Raw genomic sequence first — 27,641 nt, 5'->3', positions numbered from 1 at the left:
AATTGTTTATGGTTCATTGAACAAGCATGGGAAACAGTGTTTAAACCCTTGACAATGAAGATCTGTTATTTGGATTTTTACGAATTATCTTTGAAAGACAGGGTCCTGAAAAAGGGACGTTTCTTTATTTGCTGAGTTTACAAGCAAGATTGAGATTACTCTCACTAAAACATGTGCAGCTGAAACAGAGAGACAGTTGCCACTTTCAAGGAAGCAAGAGAGAGCTGCCAAGCTGTTAGGGCAAAGATGCCTAGTCCAGTGCACTCTTGACAGAGTCAACACCTTGTTGACAACAGTTGTCCCCAACGTGATATAGCGGTTGTAGGCCTAGCTACTCCCTCTAGCCACAATGGTAGAAAGATAAACAAACCATCTGGTGACAAATCATCAGTGATGTTATCATAACACCGGCAGGGGCATCTTGTATCAATAAATCACTATCAGAAAATGGTGTGTGTGCTAATAATTTCTTTATTTATTGTTTTATTCATGTTTTCAAGTACTGGTGACAAATCATGCATTCCGATTCTTGCATAGATTGTAATGGATGCATATGATGTGTGTAAAATACATGTTTTTAAAGTTGTATGGATTATGATGAGGTAATGCTAAGTTATTTTCCGGCTATGTGTGGAGCAATGTTTCTTGACATCGTTCAATGTGTTCTGGGTGGCACGTAAACGTCTGTCAGACCAAGGATGTTACAGCAGAATGAGGTGAAGGGTTGGTTCACTCATCTTTCGAGTAAACTACCAGAAGTGAATGATTGTAGATGACACACCCACGTCACCTTTAACATGCATACTGCAAACAGACCCAACTCATCTGGTCACCTCTTCTTATCTTTGGTTGACACAGAAAAACAAACATGGTGGCTCGCACAAACTCGATCCACCGTGGGATTACTTTAGACTATTAGAATGTGTTTTGCTCAATTATTTCAATCACTTGTGAGCTCACCCGTGATGTGATGAATTGTAAATAGTAATTGCTATTAGCTAATTCCTATTATGGTTTCTATCAGATGAGAGTTGGCTAAATATGACCGCTAGTGTCAGCTCACTATTTACTCAGTTAGCACTAGGACTAATGTAGCCTACATTTTCCGATGTGAATTTAAATTATGTTATGCTGTTGCTACTGTGAATGTCTGAACATTACATCTAAAAATGAACTGCTCAAATTGAGGACATAACCTTGTCAAGACTGAAAAATGTTCTATGAAGAAACAGTGGCCAGCTCAAAAGCTGCCTGTTGCGTCAATCGTAACTAGACGTTCTGATGAAGTGTTCTAATCACACCAGTTTGAGCATACGCTGCAGGGGCCACTGTAGAATGATCACACCCGTGTGTTCGTACACGTTAAAGGGCTAGACAAAACCTCCAGGGGACCATGACACAATGGCCCAAGGACTTTCAGGTGACCATGACACAATGGCCCAAGAACATCCTAAAAACATCCCCAGATCATAAAGGTCCCCCATAGAATGTTTCCTTGGGACCATCATGTGACGTCCTAAGGACTAGTAAAATAAAGGTCCTGCTAACAGACTAAAAAAGTCCTGACGTGGTCCTCAGTGACATACTGAGAACTAGACAAAGGCCACCCAGAGAACGTTCCCTTGGGACAATCACACAACGTTCTTAGAACATGCTCAGAACTTCACATGAATAACATTGCGCCGAAACCCTTAAGGTACCTTGTAATGAATACTCAGGGAGAAAAGAGTGTAGATTCATGCGCAGCGAGCAGCAGATGTTTATTAAGCCTTCGCAGAAGGCAGGAATCGTGGTCACAGGCAGGCAATGGTCAAACACAAAAACAGAAAGAACTGAACTAAATAGGGAGCTGATGAGACCAGCTGAGAAACGAACACAGGTGAAATCAATGAACAAAAATGGAAGACAGGGCTACGTTCCAGAACACAGAGAAACAGGGCTACGTTCAGGAACACAAAGAAAAGAAAAGCAGAACCTTACAGACCTAATGGGAATGTCGCTGAATGTTCTCAGGGCGTCCCCAGTTTTCTGGGTAGACCCTTCAACATAAACACATCTTGTAGCTGCAAATCAATAAAATAAATCAGCTACAGTTCCTCCTCTCAACTCCAATCATGTTAACTACCCATGATGCTTTAATCACTTTTTAATCTCACCCTCTTCCCCCCAGTGAAGACGATATTTACATAATCAATTATCATTCCAGCTGTCATCCCTCCATAGGGTGCAAGAGTCATGGGACATTTACAGCTGTTTCCAGAAGATCAACCACACTGGAGATGAGAGGTTATTGGCACACAGGTCTATGTGGGACTAAAATGCTAATCAATTCAGTATGCTTGTGTGGCTGCCCAGAGCATTACAAAGAACTATACTTCCACAATTTCTTATTGAGGGAAGTATCCACAGTAAGGTGATTGGAATCTTTATAGAAATAACCTGGGGGGAGTGGGGAGTGGGACATCCTAAAAAGTAGAAAAAGACAAAAAATCTAAATTGAAAGAAAAAAGAAATCAGTGTGTTTCTCTTTCCACCGATTTTACTTACGGTGTATAAAGGATTATACTGTATTATGAAGGATTATACTGTACTGTCAGAGAGAGAGAAAGAAAGAGAGAGAGAGAGAGAGAGAGAGTGAGAGAGAAAGGGAGAGAGAGTGGGATATAGAGAAAGATAGAGAGAGATGGTTGGGGGATGACAACAAAGAACAAGGAGATATACAGTTGAAGTCGGAAGATTGCATACACTTAGGTTGGAGTCATTAAAACTCGTTTTTCCACCACTCCACAAATTTCTTGTTAACGAACTACATTTTTGGCAAGTCGGTTAGGACATCTACTTTGTGCATGACACAAGTAATTTTTCCAACAATTGGTTACAGACAGATTATTTCACTTATAATTCACTGTATCACAATTCCAGTGGGTCAGAAGTTTACATACACTAAATTGACTGTGCCTTGATCAGCCTGGAAAATTCCAGAAAATGATGTCATGGCTTTAGAAGCTTCTGATATGCTAATTGGCATCATTTGAGTCAATTGGAGGTGTACCTGTGGATATATTTCAAGGCCTACCTTCAAACTCAGTGCCTCTTTGCTTGACATCATGGGAAAATCAAAAGAAATCAGCCGAGACATCAGAAAAAAATTGTAGACCTCCACAAGTCTGGTTCATCCTTGGGAGCAATTTCCAAACGCCTGAAGGTACCACGTTCATCTGTACAAACAATAGTACGCAAGTATAAACACCGTGGGACCACGCAGCTGTCATTCCGCTCAGGAAGGAGATGCATTCTGTCTCCTAGAGATGAACGTACTTTGATGCGAAAAGTGCAAATCAATCCCAGAACAACAGCAAAGGACCTTGTGAAGATGCTGGAGGAAACAGGTACAAAAGTATCTATAGCCACAGTAAAACGAGTCCTATATCGACATAACCTGAAAGGCCACTCAGCAAGGAAGAAGCCACTGCTCCAAAACCACCATTAAAAAAAAGCTGGTTTGCAACTGCACATGGGGACAAAGATTGTACTTTTTGGAGAAATGTCCTCTGGTCTGATGAAACAAAAATAGAACTGTTTGGCCATAATGACCATTGTTATGTTTGGAGGAAAAAGGGGGACGCTTGCAAGCCGAAGAACACCATCCCAACCGTGAAGCACGGGGGTGGCAGCATCATGTTGTGGGGGTGCTTTGCTGCAGGAGGGACTGGTGTACTTCACAAAATAGATGGCATCATGAGGTAGGAAAATTATGTGGATATATTGAAGCAACATCTCAAGACATCAGTCAGGAAGTTGAAGCTTGGTCGCAAGTGGGTCTTCCAAATGGACAAATTATTTATTTAACACGGCTACATTTTTACACCACCATAGAGCCCAGAGCTCCGAACTCACTGAAGCACACTGTGCCACACATAAATAGAGCACAAAGGAAACTGACATAAAGAGCCTCTCTGTAGCTGCCTAGCTGGCAATTTATGTGAATGTAGACATTCTTTATGAAAATGGTAATGTCATGTGAGTGTATATGTGAGTGTAATTACTGTAGGGTACCATATATGCTTGATGCTGCTATACACACTCTTCTCTCTTCTCTCTTGGCAGGAACTAACGAACCACGCATGTCCTAAAGTATGTAGAATGAACTCATTGTGCATAACAGATATTGGAGTAAGTCAAGGCAGATTGAACTGTCCAATTTATTCTCTATCATGTTCCAAGTGTAATTTGATTCCTGCAACAGTGGGGTTCTATTCATCAGACAACAACAAGAAACTAAGACTATTGCATACTGTACAGACAGTGTTGTATTTGGCCTACTTTTTCAAACTCTACAAACACTCAAATACATGTACACTGACAAGCTGAGAGAAGAGTTGTACTGTACCTGCGAAAGCCACCTGTCAGAGCCAGTACAGCATCGGGTGCGATCCAGTGGACCGTCTCTTCGATGATGCACCCAAGAGCTTCGGCCTCGGCTTTACTGACAGCCTTGGAGATGTCACTGTAATACAGGAAACCTGAAGGGAAAATGTCAAAAATCGGTCTGTCTGAAGTGGGCAGTAGCTCCAGTACAATTGTGGAGGATGTACAGTATATTAATTTACCTGTAATTTTGGAAATATTCAAGACTTTTGTGGATTTTCATTACATGTAAAATATATAATGAAATAACAAATATGAACTAGAATCACAAATCTGTTAAATATTCTCCTGAGTATAACCTATCAACTTAGTGAATACTTTGCTGTTTAATATGAAGATTTCAACATGGAATATATTTGATGTTTTAAGCGTGCTGATGTAAAGCTACATGAAACTAATCATGCTGCATGACATACTCATGTGCAAATTAAATGTTTCATACATGGGGAATGCATTTAACGCTGCACACCTAAGTGCTAAAGCTCTCTAAGCCCTAAAAAAAACAATTAAGAGTGAGAATATAACATAATTGATGTTCAAGGACTACAGGTATCACTCTAAATTCATGTGACAATAAGAAATATGCCATTTTCTCTCACCTGACCTTCCCTCCACTTCTGTACTCGCCTCGCCTTTCCTCTCTACCTTTCTCCTCCACTCTTCCGAGTTGACAATTATGGATGTTTCAAAAATATATACTGTATACAGTACAGTATATATATATATATATATATATATATACATATTCAAATATAACATATAGTGTATGTTTCAGAATAATATAAGAACTTTGTACTCTTGCTAAGAAAAAAAGTTTCACGATCTGGGTTGCTCTTTCACAAAATACTACTCAAAAGCGACAGAGAATGCTAAAACTCTCTAACTTCAGCTTAGTTTACTGGAAATTTCACCCGCTTCCAAAAAACGTATCTCAGTAGAAGTTGAATTGAATAAAAGATTATTATCCATTATAGAACAGATAATAAAAGAGTGGTTTATGAAGACTTCGCCAAGCCAATGATAAAATAACAAAGGTACCTTAACACTTCAATTAATAGCCTGGGTGTTTATTTGCTTAAATCACTGAACACTATTAGAGACAGGCTTCTATTTGAGCCAGGGATCTATTTCCATAATGCACACAGCTTTTGCTCATTTGCATAGTTAATTATTTAATTCCAGCATTCACTTCCAGCATTTTAATCAATTTCTTCATTTCCTGCACTAATGTGTTATTATTTACACACTGTGCCACGTTTCTTTTGTCTTAGTACCAATGTTCCCTAAAAAATGTTTTGCCACAAAGCACATTCCTAAGTCTACTGAGCACAAACTTGAACGTTGTGAAAATTCTGTGCAACTTCAAGTGTGTGTTTACTGTGAACACAGGCTGAACCCACGTTAAGTTGTATTTTCAGACAGTGGTCAAGTACGCTACTGTGGCTATTTGATCAGAGTGGCTATTTGACCAGAGTGGTCTACCATCAAAAACAATGGAGAAAATCCCATAACATTTTAACATTCTATCATTCAGCCTACAGTAACAGCCAACGTGTGGTGTTCAATGTAGGCCTACATTCCATGACACTTTTGAAAAGAACATGCAGGGCTTGACATTATCCTGTTTATTCACTTGTTCTTCAGACAAGGAGGTGACTAAAAATGTTGTTGTGTTGTTTGATGCAAGAAAGCACTTTACAAAATAAAATGCATTATTATTCCCATACCATTATTACAGAGAATCAGACAATGTATGCTAGAGTACCCTCTGCCTACTGGCTACCTAGTTCCCCCTGAGGTCTCAGCTTCTCTCTGTGAAGTGCTAATTGTCTGGGGGTCTACTGCTGTGGTAAAGAACCTACCCTAGGACATTACATCAAAAAGCGTATCAGATTAGTACAATAGTACTGATCTAGGATCCTCTCTGTTCATATAATCGTATTCATTATGACCTAAAAGGCAAAACTGATCCTAGATCAACTGTCCTACTCTTAGACCTCTTGCGAATACAATCCCAGAGATAGAGATACCAGCAGAGTTCGTTATAGTAATACTGTCTGCAGTTTGGTCAATATGAAAAGTAAGATCATTGAGTGCAGCTGGATATTTATGTTGTGATATCAAAAGAAAGAGAAGAGGTTGTGTGCCACTCCTGTTCATACCAGCTCTCTGCATCCTGTTCAACTGGATGCTGGGCTCGGTCAAAATCTCCTTGAGTGAGCGCAGCCCTCTGCGGTACCACTTCTCAGCTGTTTTGGGTCCAACCCCGAACACACTGGTGAACAGCTGGCAGGGAAGGACAGATGTACTCAAGAGAACATATTGTCTGATTGGACCTCTTTGAGAGGCGGAATTACTGGTACTTGTACTATTTAAATACTTGCTGGCAGCATTTTTATGGTGTATACAATGATCATTTGGTGGAAATGTACAGTAAATAAAAGCTATGGTATTTCTATGACTTCAAAAGAATTTCTAAATAAGTTCCTTTTGAGCCACTTACCTTAAGTGCTTGATATCGTTCATCACACCGTAACTCTTCAACTTTAAAAGAGCGGCCAAATGTAAGGATCTCCTGTGGAAAATCAAGTAGACTACATTAATATATTGATTTTACCTGCCAAACTGCTGGTAAGTTCTAAGTAATTTCTCTAAAAACAGTTATATAGCTTGAGTCATTGCTTTTCATTTTAGAACAGATTATACTTAAATCAAGTACCCCTTTGATGCTCATTTCCATTCCTGCTCTATAAATTATATCTTTGGTATGGTTAAGCATTGGATTAATTCCATAATAGCTGTAATGAAAAGCTCAGGGTGTTATTTTCCCACAGCTTCAAATGTTTGTTTTGAACAGGCTTTGTTCCCGTGCCAAATAGTGTTCTCCTCTCTGGGGCGCACAACTCAATTGCTGGTCACATTTTAAGTGTCTCCATATCACATTTATCAAAGGGTGTAGGAAAGGGATCATCAACTAGACTCAGCCGATTCGGGATGATTTTTTTCTTGAGCGCATGTTCAGAGGGGCCAGAACATAATTACAAATGATTATAGAAAAGCAAATTTACCGCAATAAGATAGAAAACAGATATTTGAATATTCGACTAAAACATCATTATTTTAAACCTTGCTTACATTTGCAAATGATCCCATACTGTATATCTCTCTATTATGCGTGGGAATACTTTGGAACAGATTTCCAAAATAAAAATCACTTTATGTCCAACATTAAAAAAGAATGATAAAAAAAGTATCATTATTTTTTGCTCAGAAAATGTGGGGGGGCCAAACAAAATCGTCCCGCAGTCCACCTGTTGGGGGACCCTGGTGTAGGATAAACACTCCAAACAACATCACAATTATCTAATAGAACTATAATTGGTCATCGCAGAGGACACAACTAGTGGTGAAGCGTTTTACAAGTTTGAGGTTAATATTGTGACAATGAACAGCAGCTAAGACCTGAAAGTAGAATATACTTTTCTGCCTAGAGTTCACTGCTCAATGCTGGTAATCAACCCTCAAGCCAAGGCCAACCCTCCTCAAGCTCAGGGATATTGCTCTGACACACATTCTCATTGGGGTGCACACACACACACACACACACATTGTTCACCACTACCACTGCCTCAGTACTAGCTACTACTAAGTTGGTTTTTAGCTTTTTCCTCTCTGATGTTCACTCAATAATACTCAACTCAGTGGTTGCTTACTGGGTGTCACGCCAATGGCCACGGACATGTGAAACGTTTGGGCTTTACTCTTTTTAGTTTCACTTTGTTTTGTATCATGTCACTGGTTTAGTTTTTTTGATTGTGTTCTGTAAGGAGCCACTATGGGAAGTAGGTTAGGTAATGACGGACTCTCAGCGAACACCTATATCATGCAAAATGACAGTATGAGTGGGAATCTCAAGACAGTTTTCTTTTACTTAACATAAAGAATTCTCATCCTTTTGGATAAAGACTGTGTCTGAGCTTTCAGAGATTAGCTGTCAGTGCTCTCTCTCTCTTCTTTCTCACCATGCATTCTCGTATCGAGACATTGCCTGAATTTCAGACCTGCATGGATTTGCCCATAGATCTCACCCAGCTGTGGCTTAGCATTCAATTTAAATAGGCATTCTCTGACACTGTACAGCCTGCAATGATTTCTGCCCTGAAGATGTTTGCGAACGTGTGTTTAGGGAGGGTGGGGTGGATTGACCCGATGTTACAGGACAGTCTTCTCAAAAGTGTGTGTGTGTCTGCATTTATGCGACTGCGTGTGTGACTGCACATATGTTACATGGACTGCAGCTGAAGTCTGAAATGTGTATGTATGTGCATGCACAAGTGTATATGGGGGATTCTACAGAAGTGGTGCAAATTGCAGTCCCACCATTAAAAAAATACATTTATTTACATCATACTGTATAGTATAAAGTCATTGTTTATACACCTATTTTACCTTTATTTAATTAGGCAAGTCAGTTAAGAACAAATTCTTATTTTCAATGACAGCCTAGGAACAGTGGGTTAACTGCCTTGTTCAGGGGCAGAAAGACAGATTTTTGCCTTGTCATCTCAGGGATTCAATCTTGCAACCTTTTGGTTACTAGTCCAACGCTCTAACCACTAGGCTACTTGCCGGGGGGTGGCTATCCCAAACCTGACTCCTAAACTACGTTTGAAAAGAAAGCTATACATTTTTTTGTATAACGAACACTATTATTTTAATAGAACATATTGAGTGGTTTTATTATTACATTGATATATACTGTTCTAATTAGTAGTTTTGTTTATTTATAGACATCTTTCTGAGGGAACCTCCGGTCGGGCAATTGAAGAAGACACATTTAAGAGAGGCTCCCCATTATATTTTCATTTTAACATTTAACATGCCAAATCTAGTTTTCCAATTGATATATTGTTTGGTTATTTTCTTCAAAGCACTTTTTGTGGTGCTATGGGAAAAACAAACCCGAAGAGAACTGCTATGATCAACGCATCCACGAAGGCCAACTGAAGTGTTTGAGCTCTGAAAATGGCTGCCACAGCCAGTCCTGCTGCTGCAGAGACATTGTCTATGACCACACCTGTAGCTGAGCTAGCTAAAGAGCAAAGTAGCCTAAAAGAGGATATGGCTGCTCTCATCAGCACCTTGCTGGCACCTCTCCAAACTTCCATTGATGCCTTTTGAGAAACAGTCAACACTTTTGGCCAATGTCTCACTACAATGGAAGGTTCCACCACTGACAACACTGAGCGGATTGTCGAACTGGAGAAGGCTGTCACCCGTCTGAAAACAGACAACACAGCTCTGCTATCAAAGGTAGATTCGTTGGAAGTGATATGCAATAATGTCTTTGACAAGCCGCCAGACCTCGTGTCATGCCCTGATCTGTTTCACCTGTCCTTGTGCTTGTCTCCACCCCCTTAAGGTGTCACCCATCTTCCCCACTTATCCTCTGGGTATTTATACCTGTGTTTTCTGTCTGTCTGTGCCAGTTTGTCTTGTTTGTTCAAGTCAACCAGTGTGTTGTCTCAGCTCCTGTTTTTTTCCAGTCTCTCTTTTTCTCGTCCTCCTGGTTTTTGACCCTTGCCTGTCCTGACCCTGTACCCGCCCGCCTGACCACTCTGCCTGTCCCTGAGCCTGCCTGCCATCCTGTACCTTTGCTCCACCTCTGGATTATCGACCCCTGCCTGCCTTGACCTGTCGTATGCCTGCCCCTGTTGTTACAGTAAACATTGTTACTTCACACAGTCTGCACTTGGGTCTTACCTTGATTCCTGATACCTCGACCAAGTGCACAGATCCCCCACCCCCAAATCCAACCCAATGGAGCGGCCTATGGGATCATTGCTCGCCTTTATCCCTACTAAGACAAGGAATGTGCCATGTGCTGGGCGAGAGAGCATCGACAAAAATTCAGTGGGCAAGATGTACATTTTTACCCGGACAGGAGTGCCAACCTCATGAAGAAGGTCATCAAAGCCTGTCTCTACAAAAAGGGGATCAAGTTTCAGCTCCAACACCCTGCCCATCTTCAGGTCTTTTATGAGGGAGAGACCCTTACCTTTGACAGACTAGACAAAGCTAAAGCAATCTATGCCCGGCGCTTAGAGTAAAGTTGATCGAGGAATGCTAACAGCCTGGCTGGCCAACCATGGCAGACGGATTAGCTAACGTTACTTTGCTAGCATTTACTGGCTGGCTAGCCACTCACTGACTGTCTCCTAGCTGGCTAGCTAGCTAGCGTGACACTGACATTTGCATTGAAGCAATGTTATTATTTCCTTCCAGGAGCACCCAAGGACATGTTCTTTTCTTTAGCTTTATGTAACTGGCTAGATGAGATTTCAGACATCAACAGTAACTGATACAACACATTCTCACTTGCTGGCTAACTGGCTAACAACCGAGATGTGGCTAGCTAGCTGGTTTTGGACATTGGAAATTTGACTGGCTTGCTAGCATGGCTAGATGGATGGCTAGCTGCACACAATAACCAGAATACTTAATCATTAAAATGACTATTTGAATAAGGCTGGGGACTTAAACCACTTCATAATTTCAAGCTGCTAGCTGGTTTCATTATTGTTGGATATTTGGGCAACTAACTAGTTAGCTACACCTGGAATCGAATGACTGATTACCTGCGTCCATGTAAGTAACTTAGCTGGCGTTAGCAACACTATGTTTTCTGTATGAGCTTGAGCTCTCTAAAGACGACTTAATCCTATAATCTCAGGGTAGGCTTTGGGGTGATTTCATAAGCTTTCATGCTTTTGAATGTTTAATTCAGTGGGTGTTTAGATACAGTATGTACTGTAGCTAAAATGTATTCAAATGTTATTTGTCACATGCTTTGTAAACTAACAGTGAAACGCTTACTTATGGGTCCTTCCCAACAATAACTTGGCTATATGTAGCCTTTATTTAACTAGATAAGTCAGTTAAGAACAAATTATTATTTACGATGACTGCCTACCCCTGCCAAACCCGGACAACACTGGGCCAATTGTGTGCCGCCCTATGGGACTCAAATCAAATCAAAGTTTATTTGTCACGTGCGCCGAATACAACAACCTTACAGTGAAATGCTTACTTACATTCTCTAATCATGGCCGGTTGTGATACAGCCTGGACTCAAAACAGGGATCAATGCAGATAGTCCGGGTAGCTATTTGGCTTGGGGATAGAAGCTGTTCAGAGTCCTGTTGGTTCCAGACTAGGTGCATCGGTACCGCTTACCAACAGTCTAGTGCCTTCCTCTGACAATGCCTCGTATAGAGGTCCTGGATGGCAGGGAGCTTGGGCCGTACGCAGTACTCTCTGTAGCGCCTTGCGGTCAGATGCCAAGTATTTGCCATACCAAGCGGTGATGCAGCCGGTTAAGGTGCTCTCAATGGTTCAGCTGTAGAACCTTTTGAGGATCTGAGGGCCCATGCCAAATCTTTGCAGCCTCCTGATGGGAAAGAGGTGTTGTTGTGCTTTCTTCACAACTGTGTTGGTGTGTGTGGACCATGTTAATTCCTTAGTAGGGGTGTAACGGTTCACCAAACCCACAGTTCAGTACATATTGCGGTTTTGGGTACATTGTTCGGTTCAGTTTCGGTACAGCAGGAAATTGAAATTCCAATAGTTACTTTAGTAAATGTTGGTTTATTTGAGAAAATACAAAGTGTTGGTATTCCCGATTCCATAAATGATCGTGAGTCATATAATGACTGGTGAGAGCACAATCAGGAATACCAACACTTTGTATTTTCCTAAATGAAAACACACGATTACTCAACAACAACAACAATTAAAATGAAGTGCAATATGCGTGTGAAATCAATATGAAAACATGGCTCCGATATTGTATAGGCCTATGCTGTAATGTTTTCTTACAAAGAGAAAAATATGCGCACTTGTGTGAATCTCATTAAAGGGGTGTGTATGTAACACATACTTCTCATTTCCCACTCTGGAGTAATGTGAAGGGCTGTCACTGTTAAGTAGCTCTCTGTAGCCATGGTGGTCCATCCATCTGTAGTAAGCGCAACACAGGGTGCATTGGCATATTCATTGACAACTTTAGCTTTAGTTTGCTTATATAGAGCGGATACTAACCTGTTTGCTGAAATGGGTGTAAGGGAGAAAATCGTAACGTGCCTCGAGCACTTTCACGAGGTGCTGAACCCCCTATTCTTCTCAAACACTGATAATGGGCGCATATCCACGGCTATAAACATACCTATTGCTCTTGTAATTTATTTGGCCCCGTCAGAATCAGCTGCAAAGGGCTACTTGAATGCAGAGGGGAGACAAAGTTGTGTTGTTGTTTTTTTTGCATTTCTGTCTTGCTCTGGTAGTAGGAATACTGGGGTGATGTCTGAGTAAATGTGTCAACATGTTTGAGGTTGAGCAGTGGTAACATGTACTCTCTGTCCATCACGGTTGTAATCTACTGGGAAACCAAAATGTTCCCAAACTGGAGATTTAACGATGATGGAGAATCCTCCTGGTTTATCGACCCCATCACTCGTAAACAACTAGTTTCCGGCTGCTCCTCACAAAAGGACAGTTAGAAATGCAGCAATTAATATATACTTTTTGATTACAACGTGCACATAGGCTCTAGTTGTTTTCAGTGGTGCAAAGTACTTAAGTAAAAATACTTTAAAGTACTAAAGTTGTTTTTTGGGTATCTGTACTTTACTTTACTATTTATATTTTTGGCAACTTTTACTTCACTACATTCCTAAAGAAAATAATGTACTTTTTACTGACACTCAAAAGTACTCATTAAAGTTGGTCCAGGAAAAAGGTCCAATTCATACACTTATCAAGAGAACATCCATGGTAATCCCTATTGCTTCTGATCTGGCAGATTCATTATACACAAATGCTTCGTTTGAAAATGATGTCTGAGTGTTGGAGTGTACCCCTGGCTCTCAGTCAATACATTTTTTAAAAAATGGTTCTGTCTGGTTTGCTTAATATAAGGAATTTGAATTCATTTATACTTTTAGTGATTGTGTCATCTGTGGATCCGTTGGGGTGGTATGTGAAATGGAGTGGGTCCATGGTGTCTGGGATGATGGTATTGACGTGAACCATGACTTTCAAAGCATTTCATGGCTACAGATGTGAGTGCTACTGGGCGATAGTTATTTAGACAGGTTACATAGGCGTTCTTGGGCACAGGGACTATGGCGGTCTGCTTGAAACATGTCGATATTACAAACTGGGTCAGGGAGAGGTTGGAAATGTCAGTGAAGACACTTGTCAGCTGGTAAGCGCATGCTCTGAGTGCACGTCCTTGTAATCCATCTGAATGTTAACCTGTTTAAAGTTCTTACTCACATCGGCTTCAGAGAGTGAGCCGGCGTAGGAGGATTCGATCTTAGTCCTGTATTGACACTTTGCCGTGGCTTGTAGGTGGTTGTAGCGGGATTTCTTATAAGCATCTGGATTTGTGTCCCACTCCTTGAAAGTGGCAGCTCTAGCCTTTTGCTCAGTGCAGATGTTTCCTGTAATCCATGGCTTCTGGTTGGGATATGTACGCACGGTCACTGTGGGAACAACTTGTTAATGAAGCCGGTGACAGATGTGGTAAACTACTCAATGTTATCGGATGAATCCCAGAACATATTCCAGTCTGTGCTAGCGAAACAGTTTTTAAGGCTGGGACAATACCAGTATCGCGATCCTCATTAGTATCGTGTCAAGGAAACAAAACACGAGGCGGATTTAACTTCTTTAGGAAAACAGCCCTAATGTTGGAAACAGCTCTAATGGGTTTTTTTCCCCCCTAATAGTAACTACGTTTCCATCCACAGTTTTTATGTGAGTAAAGTTGTACCATAGGAAAAAAAATCATGACAGCTGTGATGGAAACAGGACGTTTCCGTACAATTTTATAAATGTCGACAGTTCGTTCGACATGATGGGATCTTTTTGTGTCGGTAAAAATTATGCGAGAAATGGCGGTGGAAGCGTCTTTATGTGCAAATAATGATATAACAACCATCATATCGAAGTAACGTGATGACATAGTGTGTTGTCCCCCCACTACAACTCAGGAAAGCATGTAGTTATATTAGGCTACAGATGAAATAAGTTATGATGAACTTCACAGGGTGGTGAAAGTGAACAATGATCTTGATGCTCCTTTCCAATAAATATTGAGGGTCTTATTCTGGTGACATGATGATCGATGCTTGACTGCCTTTTGACAACAACAGAAATATTCTCGCTCTTATCCATAATAATGCCATCATGTAGACTAGCCTACCCACACAGCCGACCTGCACTGTATTTGCAAGCTGTTGGCTAGAGCGCACGTGCCAAGACCAGAGTAGACACATTTGCTATTTAACGCAACAGTTTTTGTGACAAAATCAGTAGAGTTGAAAATGCAACGGAAACACATTGAAAGACATCGATTTTTATTTGGTGCGGAAAAACTTGTATCTGTGCCATCATGGCATCTGTGACAGAATGTGCAACACCATTGAAGCTATCTCCATTTTAAAGTGGCATGCACCATGCTCTACCAACTGAGCTACAGAGGACCAACATGTGGGTGGTGGACAAGTGCACACATCAGGAAAAAGTGTCAAGTATTGAGATGCATAGCCAGCAGGGAGACTCCAATCTTCCAAGAGCCCAAACATTGACATCTATTTGGCCAAAACACAATATGCTACACTATAGTGTAATTTACTGTACTGAACTGAACTGTACTGTACATATGAAGAAAGGGCCCATGGACTATTGATCTAGTGGTCTTGATCTTGAGACCACATAAATTTGGTTTTGAACTTATTACGGTCTCAACTCACTGAGTCTGGATCTTGGTACCAATGACCTGGTATACATCTTTGTCTTGGCTCCTGGATATTACCTTAGTCTTTGGTTTACAAACCATAGGCAACCTAATTTGAAAAAGACAATACTCGCTGATCACTCCCAACACATTAGAATTCCCACCCAGTTGACTACTTTTACATGGTGGAAGCCCTCAATGGCAGTGTCTATACTAAAACAAGTTAGATCCATCCAGAGTCCTCCATTTATCTCTATGATTGACACTTGACACTGAAACGTATGTTATTTTTCCAAAATAAATATAGGATAATTTAACATAATGAATTAGATGCATAAGTAATTCAATCAATCAGAAAGGTTCCGATTCATACAATCAAGACGGAACACTTTACAGAGAACAATATAGATTATACTTCTCTAGATTAAATGTTAAAGTTTAGAAAATCCATTTAAACAATAATGATACTATTTAGTTAATGTGGTATGCAGTGGAGATGATATTACCTCCATGACAGCCTTGGTGTGTTCCCCCAGGCAGGGGAGGCCCTGGATGGCCTCCAGACATTGCACTGCTGACGGCAGACTCTTCAGGACTGAGGCTGCTTGACGGAATGCCAGGCATGGACCCTTACTTTCATTGAACTCAGAACTTTCAGCCAGTTCCTCCATCACATCCTACAGAGGAGAGGGAGAGAGAGAGAGAGAGAGAGAGAAGGCACAATGAAAGGAGAGGGAGGAGAGGGATGTGAGAAACAAAGATGAAAAAAGGAAACCCAAAAGAATTGTGATATGAGGTCAGAGAAATAGAGGGATGGGAGAGGACAGAGAGAAAAACAAAGGGAGCGATAGTGTGGGGAAAGAGAGAGAGATATGTCAGGTGTGCACTCAAACATCAGATGCACTGACCCGTGGTGACAGCCAGACAAGGATCAGAGTACACAGTTCCCCTCTCCTTCTCTCCTTTCCCTCTCCTTCTTTATCCCCATCCATCTGTCTTCCAGCCATGGTAGGCCCAGGCGCACAGGCCTTCTACTGGATGACCCTACAGCGACATTTTAGTCAGTGTGCGCCAGACAGGAACCTGTCATTTTCCACTTGTTGACAAAAGGCTCCCCAGGGGCCTGCAGGGCTCTTTCCTCTCTGAAGCAACATGGTGGTTCAAACGAAAGTAAAGAACAACTGTCAGGAGTTTTCCCTTTTGTTATTTTCAGAAGAAGGATTTGGCCGGGGGGGGGAGGGGGCGGGTTTATGCATGAGCTGTCCCAGAGGACACCATGTTCCAGGGAAGAGAAGCTTCATTACTCGATACCTATTGCTCTGCATTGATATACAGAACAGACTCATGGTAAATGTAGATATGTACAGTCAGGTCCATAATTATTGGCACCCTTGATAAAGATGAGCAAAAAATACTATATAAAATAAATAATACAAATACTGAGCTATATTGCATGCTAAAAAAAAAGGGAAATTATATTATTTTATACTAATCAAATTGCTCAGAGAAAGAGATTTTGCGTAACAAGCAATAAAAAAAATTGGGATCAAAATTCTTGGCTCCCTACCCTTGCAAGGATAACAACACTGACTTTTTTGAAAATGTTTTATGTGATTGGAGAACACACTGAAAGGGATCTTAAAACATTCCTCCATACATAATCTTTCCAGCTCCTTGATATCCTTTGTCTGCGCTTATGGACTGCCCTCTTCAAATCAGACCACAGGTTTTCAATGGGGTTCAAGTCCGGAGACTGTGGCAGAGGCAGCCAGGTTTTTGGCTGCAAGGGGATCTTCCATCAAGACAATAACCCCAAGCACATATCCAAATCTACAAAGAAATGGTTCATTGACCACAAAATCAATATACATGACCATCTCCCAATGTCTGTTGGAAAGCAGACTGAACTCTAGAATTTTGCCTGTGCTTAGCTCGAATCCGTTTATTTTTATCCCAAAAAACTCCCTAGTCCTTGCCAATGACAAGCATACCCATACATGATGTAGCTACCACCATGCTTGAACATATGAAGAGTGGTACTCGGTGATGTGGTGTTGGATTTGCCCCAGGACATCAAGTTAATATCAGGTATCAAGGTAAGACCCAGATGCAGACACGTCGAATTGACTATGGTTTAATATTCCAACAGAGGCAGGAAATAGATAGGTCAAGGCAGGCATGGGTCAGTAAACCAGAGGTGAGGCAAAGGTACAGGTCGACAGGCAGGCTCAGGGGCAGGCAGAGTGGTCAGGCAGGCGGGCTCAGAGTCAGGACAAGCAAGGGTCAAAACCAGGAGGGCTAGAAAAAGAGAGACTGGGAAAAGCAGGAGCTGATAACAAAAACGCTGGTTGACTTGACAAATATGACGAACTGGCTACAGACAAACAGAGAACACAGATATAAATACACAAGGGATACTGGGGAAGAAGGGTGACACCTGGAGGGGGTGGAGACAATCACAAGGACAGGTGAAACAGATCAGGTTGTGACAGTTCATTTCTTTGCCACATTTTTTGCTGTTTAACTTTAGTGTCTTATTGCAAACAGGATTCATGTTTTGGAATATTTTTATTCTGAACAAGCTTCTTTCTATTCACTCTGTGATTTAGGTTAGTTTTGTGGAGTAACTACAATGTTGTTGATCCACCTCAGTTTCTCCTATCACAGCCTTCAACTCTAACTGTTTTAAAGTCACCATTGGCCTCATAATGAAATACCTGAGTGGTTTCCTTCCTCTCCGGCAACTGAGTTAGGAAGGACGCCTGTATCTTTGCAGTGACTGGGTGTAATGATGCACCATCCAAAGAGTAATTAATTACTAAACAATGCTCAAAAAGTGATATTCAATGTCTGCTTTTTTACCAATAGATGTCCTTCTTTGCAAGGCATTAAAAAACCTACCTGGTCCTTTTTGTTGAATCTGTGTTTGAAATGCACTGCTCGGCTGAGGGACCTTACAGATAATTATATGTGTGGGGTACAGAGATAGGATTGTCATTGAAAAATCATGTTTAACACTATTATTGCACACAGAGTGAGTCCATGCAACTTATTATGTTACTTGTTAAGCACATTTTTACTCCTGAACTTATTTAGGCTTGCCATAACAAAAGGGTTGAATACTTATTGACTGAAGACATTTCAGCTTTTCATTTTGTATTAATTTGTAAAAATGTATAATAACATAATTCCACTTTGACATTACGGGGTTTTGTGTGTAGGTCAGTGACACAAAATCTCAATGTAATTAATTTTAAATTAAGGCTGTAACACAACAAAATGTGGGAAAGTTTACAGGTTTTTTCTCTCCTGGTACTGGGGAAGAGTAGTGAGCTAGATCAGTGCAGGTCACCAACAGTGTGGCCGGGCCATGGGTGATCTGTCCAGACATGGTGCCTCGGGTCAGCAGGCAAGACCTGAGCCCAGCCTGGCAGAAGGCTCCACTGACCCATTCACAACATGCAGCAAGAGGATGACCTCAAACACACCAACAAGGACGCACACACACACACACACACACACCGACACCGACACACACACACACACACACACACACACACACACACACAAAGGTAGTTCATACGCATGCATGCACACTCACACAACACACTCCCACGCATGCATAGCTGGGCTCCCTTCACAGCATGAGATAACAAGAGGATTGAGGCCTTCATTGAGAGGGGTGAGAGGGCAGGCTCCTGCTGTGCTGGTGTAACCGATGTGAAATGGCTAGTTAGTTAGCGGTGGTGCGCGCTAATAGCATTTCAATCAGTGACGTCACTCGCTCTGAGACTTGAAGTAGGGTTTCCCCTTGCGTTGCAAGGGCCACGGCTTTTGTGGCGCGATGGGTAACGATGCTTCGTGGGTGTCAGTTGTTGATGTGTGCAAGGGTCCCTGGTTCGAGCCCAGGTTTGGGCGAAGAGAGGGACGGAACCTACACTGTTACATTGATGCTGTTGACCCGGATCATTGGTTGCTGCGGAAAAGGAGGAGGTCAAAGGGGGGGTGAGTGTAACCGATGTGAAATGGCTAGTTAGTTAGCGGTGGTGCGCGCTAATAGCCTTACAATCAGTGACGTCACTCGCTCTGAGACTTGAAGTAGGGTTTCCCCTTGCGTTGCAAAGGCCGTGGCTTTTGTGGCGCGATGGGTAACGATGCTTCGTGGGGTTTCAGTTGTTGATGTGTGCAAGGGTCCCTGGTTCGAGCCCAGGTTGGGGCGAAGAGAGGGACGGAACCTACACTGTTACACTGGGATACTCTGTCTGCACTGTTGGTCTGCCTGGAGGAGCTAGCTTGGTAGCTACTGTAGCAGGGGGAGCCTTAGCCATAATTTAACTAGAACCACTGTACAGAGTGGGGCAGCTTTCCACTGATTATGGGGAAAGACATCTTAGCTCTATTTGTCTAGTACAGGCATTGGTTGACTAGTACAGGTATCATATGGCACCTGTGCCAAGGCTTTGCCTTATTACACCAAACAATTGTATACAATTGACTAAATAAGTGAAAGTGCATTTGTTTTGAATTTGCATTGGCTACCGCTTTGGACCTGACCACGTTTGTGAGGGTATTTCTTATGTGTGAAGATAATGTGTCTTGAGAGTACTTTTAAATGAAGGTGAAGGGTGTGTAGCGAAGATGCATTAGGTGCGTCTCTTTCCAGAATGCGCTCTTTCCTGCCTATCCGTGTGCTTTCATTGTTTGAATTATTGTTGAGTGTTAGTGTGTATAAATTCCCCATTACATACATCACTGGAAGTAAATGTACTATTAATTCCCATTATTTATAATCTACAACGTTTGGTTACAGTAATTTCTGTTAATGTATCAATATATTATTACAGTTGCCATGACGTTGGCCTGTGGGTAAGGTTTATGACCCCCCCCCCATAAGTACCTTTCTCCCTTCCCCTCTCTGACCCTACTGAAGGACTTGAATAGCCTGTGTTAAATATAGAGAGTCTGGGAACATCAAACAAATGGGGAAAAGGAACCATATTTTGGTAATAAAACCAGTTGGAAATATGCTTGGGAACGTAATGAGTATGTATGTCAGTTCGGTGGTCATCTGAGACATTATGACTGATGACAGGACGACATAAACTGTACCTGAGAAAGTATACACCCTCTAGTTATCAGAGTAACATGGAATTGTTATGCAATTGAAATGTTTGATATTGAAATTGTTTGTTAGGAGATTAAATGTAATTTTAGCTTCCAAATGAGAGAATTGGGTTTTCATAAGGAAAGTGCCCTGCTTGATCAGTGGCCCAACCCTGTGAAGAGACAGGGGTTATAAACGATGAAACACCTCCTTCCCCCTCTCCACTATATAAGCCTTTGATGAAAAGATAACCACGTGAGGTCTGCAGTACGTGAGGTCTGCAGCCTCTACGTTAGAAGGACACACGTCAAGTACAGAACTAAGCCAACCTCGGCGTGAGCTTTGGTGGCGAATGGTATGAACTTTGAGCTTATTCACTACAGAAGTGATACTTCCTAGCTGTTGAGTTAGCAGCGGCCGCTGTAGACGTGGGCTAGGAAAGGACGGACGACGGACCAGTCTAACAGACGGACGAAGATATCACCACGTATCCAATTTACCACCAGAGACATTCTTCCGAGGACAGGAAGATCTGTTGGCCAACCCGGCCAGCATCTACGACCAATCTACCGAAGCGCAGCTCAGAGTAAATATTTATTGCATTTTCCTTTTCCAAATGGGCGGTAATTTAGAATGCATAAGATAATGTATTTGCGATAGCATAGCTGCTGTTTCTTTGTTCCTAAATCTTCCTTTGTGTAACCAGCCATGATACAGGTTCCGTCCACCAGGACGTTTTCTGTATGACATCACTTGTGTTCTGTGTATTTGTAATTCTGTGTGACTGGTTTAGGTATTTAGTAAATAAATAATTAAACCCAATTTTGTATTGCTGACTCAACTTGTTAGCCATGGTTCGTGAAGATAGCCAAGAATTTACAACTTTCATTATGAGACTGAAAATAAGATAAGGGTTAATATTGACTGCTACCGATGTAAAATATTACTAAGTATTTTAAGAGTTTATTCGGAAGATAACGGCTCTATAAACGTTCTTCCGTGGTGCCCCGACTTTCTAGTTAATACATTTACATGATTAGCTTAATCAGGTAATATTAATTACAGAGAAAGGATTTTATAGGTTAGCATGTCATATCACTTAATCCGGCATAGCCAAAGACACGACACAGTCATTTACCATTCTTGGAGTGGACATGTTGTTTGCGTGTTCACCACCTATGCTACAGTTGTGAGAAACAAGTTTTGGTTTACTTCATACCATTTGAGAGTTTTGTCAATTTCTTTGTTGCCTTTTGTTTGGAGCGCACAGTGTGAGCGTGTGTCTGGCTTCTCTGTCTTGTAATTGTTGAGTAAGTGTGTCAGAGCACACATAATAGTAACTGGCCTGCGCACAATGTATAAAAGTGCCCATTTGGGGATGTCTGATAAAGGAAAAAAACTCTAGAACTCCTTTACTCCACACACAGAGATGCATACAATGCTCTCCCCCACCCTCCATTTGGCAAATCTGACCATAATTCTATCCTCCTGATTCCTGCTTACAAGCAAAAACTAAAGCAGGAAGTACCAGTGACTCGCTCAATACGGAAGTGGTCAGATGACGCGGATGCTAAGCTAAAGGACTGTTTTGCTAGCACAGACTGGAATGTGTTCCGGGATTCATCCAATGGAATTGAGGAGTGTACAACCTCAGTCATCGGCTTCATCAATAAGTGCATCGACAACGTCATGCCCACAGTGACCGTATGTACATATCCCAACCAGAAGCCATGGATTACAAGCAACATCCGCATCGAGCTAAAGGCTAGAGCTCCCGCTTTCAAGGAGCGAAACACTAATTTGGACACTTGTAAGAAATCCCGCTATGCCCTCAGACGAACCATCAAACAAGCAAAGAGTACATACCGGATTAAGATTGAATCCTACTACAGCGGCTCTGACGCTCGTCGCATGTGGCAGGACTTGAAAACTATTACGGACTACAAAGGGAAACCCAGACGCAAGCTGCCCATTGACCCGAGCCTACCAGACGAGCTAAATTACTTTTATGCTCGCTTCGAGGCAAGCAATACTGAAGCATACATGAGAGCACCAGCTGTTCTGGACGACTGTGTGATAACGCTCTCGGTTGCCGATGTGAGCAAGACCTTTAAACAGGTCAACATTCACAAAGCCCCGGGGCCAGACAGATTACCAGGACGTGTACTCAAAGCATGCGCGGACCAACTGGCAAGTGTCTTCACTGACATTTTCAACCTCTCCCTGACCGAGTCTGTAATACCTACATGTTTCAAGCAGACCACCATAGTCCCTGTGCCCAAGGAAGCGAAAGTAACCTGCCTAAATGATCACCGCCCCATAGCACTCACGTCGGTAGCCATGAAGTACTTTGAAAGGCTGGTCATGGCTCACATCAACAGCTAGACCCACTCCAGCTAGACCCACAACAACCCTAGACCCACTCCAATTCACATACCGCCCCAACAGATCCACAGATAATGCAATCTCAAATCACACTCCACACTGTCCTTTCCCACCTGGACAAAAGGAACACATATGTGAGAATGCTGTTCATTGACTACAGCGTTCAACATTATAGTGCCAACAAAGCTCATCACTAAGCTAAGGACACTGGGACTAAACACCACCCTATGCAACTGGATCCTGGATGTCCTGACGGACCGCCCCCAGGTAGTAAGGGTAGGCAACAACATGTCTACCATGCTGATCCTAGACACTGGAGTCCTTCAGGGTTGTGTACTTAGTCCCCTCCTGTACTCCTTGTTCACCCACAACTGTGTGGCCAAAAATGACTCCAACACCATCATTAAGTTTGCTGAAGACACAACAGTGGTAGGCCTGATCACTGACAACGATGAGACAGCCTATAGGGAGGAGGTCAGAGACCTGGCAGTGTGGTGCCAGGACCACAACCTCTCCCTCAATGTGAGCAAGACAAAGGAGCTGTTCGTGGACTACAGGAAAAGGCTGGCCGAACAGGCCCCCATTAACATCGATGGGGCTGTAGTGCAGCGGGTCGAGAGTTTCAAGTTCCTTGTTGTCCACATCACCAACAAACTATCATGGTCCAAACACACCAAGACAGTCGTGAAGAGGGCACGACAACATATTTTCCCCCTCAGGAGACTGAAAGGATTTGGCATGGGTCCCCAGATCCTCAAACATTTCTACAGCTGCACCATCGAGAGCATCCTGATTGGTTGCATCACCGACTGGTATGGCAACTGCTCAGCATCTGACCAAGGCGCTACAGAGGGTAGTGCGTACGGCCCAGTACATCACTGGGACCAAGCTTCCTGCCATCCAGGACCTATATAATAGGCGGTGTCAGAGGAAATCCGCAAATAATATCAGAGACTCCAGTCACTCAAATCATAGACTGTTTTCTCTGCTACCGCACGGCAAGCGGTGCCAAAGCGCCAGGTCTAGGACCAAAAGGCTCCTTAACAGTCCTACCCCCAAGCCATAAGACTGCTGAACAATTAATCAAATGGCCACCAAACTATTTACATTGACCCCCCCCCCCCATTTGTTATGTACACTGCTGCTACTCGCTGTTTATTAACTATGTACAGTCACTTCACCCCTACCTACATGTACAAATTACCTCAACTAACCTGTACCCCTGCACATTGACTCGGTACCGGTACCCCCTGTGTATAACCTCGCTATTGTTATTTTATTGTGTTACTTTTTATTATTTTTTACTTCAGTTTATTTGGTAAATATTTTCTCAACTCTTCTTGAACTGCACTGTTGGTTAAGGGCTTGTTAGTAAGCATTTCACGGTAAGGTCTACACTTGTTGAATTCGGCACGTGACAAATAAAGTTTGATTTAGTTGATTTCTGATTGTCTTAAAAATATATATATACACTTTATATATTTCCAACAATCTCCCCCTCGATAACAACCGACCCTCAGTGTGAAAGAGCAAAATGTCATGCTCGGACCCAAATATTCTGTGGAAACATAATAAAATACCTTAACACTTCTCCCTTGTGCAAATAAAAATCAAATCCAATTTTATTGGTCACATACACATGGTTAGCAGATGTTAATGCGACCCGCAGTTTGAAACTTGGTAGTGAGTGTTGCAACTGAGGACATATGATTTTTACGCGCTACAAGTTTCAGCGCTAGGCATTCCCATTATGTGAGGTTGTGTGGCCTACCACTTTGCAGCTGAGCCGTTGTTACTCCTAGACGATTCCACTTCACAATAACAGAGTTTCCCCGGCCAACTGTAAGTGCTAACAGGGCAGAAATCTGACGAACTGACTTGTTGGAAAGGTGGCATCCTATGACGGTGCCACGTTGAAAGTCGATTTTATACACCTGTCAGCAACGGGTGTATCTGAACTTGCCGTAACCACTAATTTGAAAGGGTGTCCACAAACCAGGCACTTGTCTTCTCCCATCTGGACTACTGCAACTTGCTATTGGCTGGGCTCCCCACTTGTGCCATCAAACCCCTGCAACTTATCCAAAACGTATCAGCCCGCCTGGTATTTAACCTTCTCTAGTTCTCTCATGTCACCCCGCTCACTCCACTGGCTTCCAGTCGAGGCTCACATCCACTATAAAACCATGGTGCTTACCTACCGAACAGCAAGAGGAACTCCCCCTACCTTCAGGCTATGCTCAAAACCTACACACCAACCCGAGCACTCCGTTCTGCCACCTCAGGTCTCTTGGCCCTCCCACCCCTATGGGAGGACATCTCCTGCTCAGCCCAGTCCAAGCTCTTTACTGTCCTGGCACCCCAATGGTGGAACCAGCATCCCCTTGAAGCTAGGACAGCAGAGTCCCTGCCCATCTTCCAAAACATCTGAAACAATACCTCTTCAAACAGTATCTTAAATAATCCCCCCCGATATTGAGGAAAAATGTACTTTCTATGCCTGTGACATGTGGTTGTCTCACCTAGATATGCGCTAACTGATGAATGCGCTAACTGTAAGTCGGTCTGGATAAGAGTGTCTGCTAAATGACTAAAATGAAGAAAAATTTATGTAACTTCAACTTCTCCACATCTGCCTCCTTCATGTACATCCTGCATGTTGGACAGGAAGAAGCCAAAGCAGAGTCTTGCCTCAGTATGTTTTGTGGTACCCCTCACTAGACCTGGTTGCATTAGGCACTGAATCTACTACCAAGTCATGTTTTATTCTCATGGTTTTCCCTTGCTTTGCTGTAATTGTTCAGCAGTCTTATGGCTTGGGGGTAGAAGCTGTTAAGAAGCCTTTTGGACCTAGACTTGGCGCTCCGGTATCGCTTGCCATGCGGTAGCAGAGAGAGCAGTCCATGACTTGTGTGGCTGGAGTCTGACAATTTTTTTGGTCTTTCCTCTGACACCGCCTAGTATATAGGTCATGGATGGCAGGAAGTGTGGCAACAGTGATGTACTGGGCCGTACACACTACCCTCTGTAACACCTTATGGTCAGATGCCGAGCAGTTGCCATACCAGGCGGTGATGCAACCGGTCAGGATGCTCTTGATGGTGCAGCTGTAAAACGTTTTGAGGATCTGGGGACCCATGCCAAATCTTTTCAGTCTCCTGAGGGAGAAAAGGTGTTGTCGTGCCCTCTTCACGACTTTCTTGGTGTGTTTGGACCATGATAGTTTGTTTGGACCATGATAGGGGTTCTAAATGTTTCAGCCGCCCTAAACGGATACCTAAAAGGAACTTTGCAGCAACAAGAAGGTCTCCTTTTGCAACAAGCAATCTTTAAAAGAGATGGGATTCACCCTATTTCCAGCAACTGCAAACTGTTTTAGACACTGACGGTCTTGGTCTGGCAGTGCTCCAATCCTCCCTGTCATAATTAGCAACAGAGGACATGGAAAGCATATTATGTCCTATAGTGCAGTTAATGTAAGTAACCTAATTTATGTTCCTCTAACTCCCCTGAATACCATGTCAAGATCGTTTCATTGAATATAAGCTCTCTAAATAATAAGTTGTTCACATGCAATTTATTATTTCCAAATACATTGATATTTTCATGCTAACTGAAACTGAAGACAGTTTATGTATGAAAAAAACAAATGTAATCCATTTTTAGGTGTAATTTTAAGACAACAAAATGGTATGACTGTCTCTTGGTACCCTCTTCATTGACATTCAAGGCACTAGAAGCTGATTTGTTTAAGTCTTAATAATGCTAAATATATGCTAATATATGCAGTATTCGGCAATTATTGATATAAAAATGTTATTATTGATATGTGTTTCTCTATTGAATCCTATGGGGAATTATTGATATAAAAAGTTCTAATTATTGATATCGATAATTAACATTCAATTAATTTTTCATATCAATACATACTTTGATATAAAAATGTGTCATTGATATCAAAAATTACATTATTGTTGTAAAAAAAAAGAAATTATTAATATAAACAATACAATTAATATACCTGTATGTTAAAATGGCTTTCCATACTCTACTAGAGTACTAAAAGAGGTTATGCCTACTGTTGGCCCCAACATAGTGTCAATTGTAAATAGCTCACTGACCTCTGGCTCCTTTCCAGCCTGCTTTAAAACTGCTCTGATCCAACCTCTTCTTAAAAAGCCTAATCTTGACCCCTCTTCACTGAGCAAATATAGACCTCTCTCAACTTGCTTTCTTCATCTAAGATTTTAGACGTTTTCAAACAATTGGTGGCTTATCTGAGTATGAACAACTTATTTGGAAAAATTCCAAATCGGGCTTCTGCTCACTTCACACAACGGAAACTGCTTTATTAAAAGTCAGTAATGACCTTCTGTTGGCTGAGGATGCCGGCGAATGCTCTATTCTAGTTATTTTGGATCTCAGTGCCACGTTTGGTACTATTGATCTATATACTTGTTGACCGGTTGGAGAGGTGGGTGGGAATCTCAGGAGTTGCCCTCGACTGGTTCAGATCATATCTATGTGGCAGATTTTTTTCAGTGGTTCAGTACCATTCCCAGCACCTATTCACTATGCCTTTTGTCACCTAAGAATTATAGCTAAAGTCAAATCTTTTACTCCAGTCACTGATCTGGAAAAAGGTATACATGCTTTTATTTCCTCTTTTGTCACGTCCTGACCCTAGTAATATGTCATTTTCATTAGTAGAGTAGGGCAGGGCGTGACAGGGGGTGTTTTTGGTTGTTCTATGTTTTCTATTTCTATGTTTTAGTTCTAGTTCTATTTCTATGTTGGGATTGTTTGGGGTTGATCTCTAATTGGAGGCAGCTGATCCTCATTGCCTCTGATTAGAGATCATATTTAATTAGGGTTTTTTTCTCTTCCTGTTTTGTGGGTGATTATATTTTGTGAGTGTGTTTG

The 27,641-nt window shown here is 42.0% G+C and overlaps 1 protein-coding gene across 2 annotated transcripts in view; it reads right to left on the bottom strand.

Annotated features, from left to right (window-relative positions):
• Positions 1-27,641, bottom strand: part of LOC106605322 (DNA nucleotidylexotransferase) — a 143,807-nt gene that overhangs the window by 96,580 nt on the left and 19,586 nt on the right. For both annotated transcript variants that reach the window (XM_014200816.2, XM_014200825.2), the window contains exons 4-7: positions 15,736-15,906; positions 6,932-7,003; positions 6,591-6,714; positions 4,391-4,523 (exon numbers count right to left, since the gene is read on the bottom strand). In XM_014200816.2, the coding sequence (XP_014056291.1) occupies positions 4,391-4,523; positions 6,591-6,714; positions 6,932-7,003; positions 15,736-15,906 (500 nt within the window). The remainder of the gene's footprint in view (positions 1-4,390; positions 4,524-6,590; positions 6,715-6,931; positions 7,004-15,735; positions 15,907-27,641) is intronic.

The sequence above is a fragment of the Salmo salar genome, chromosome ssa01 (assembly GCF_905237065.1).
Source record: "Salmo salar chromosome ssa01, Ssal_v3.1, whole genome shotgun sequence".
Taxonomy (NCBI): Eukaryota; Metazoa; Chordata; class Actinopteri; order Salmoniformes; family Salmonidae; genus Salmo; species Salmo salar.
Note: the sequence above shows the minus strand (reverse complement) of the source record. Positions and strands in the feature narration are given on the sequence as shown.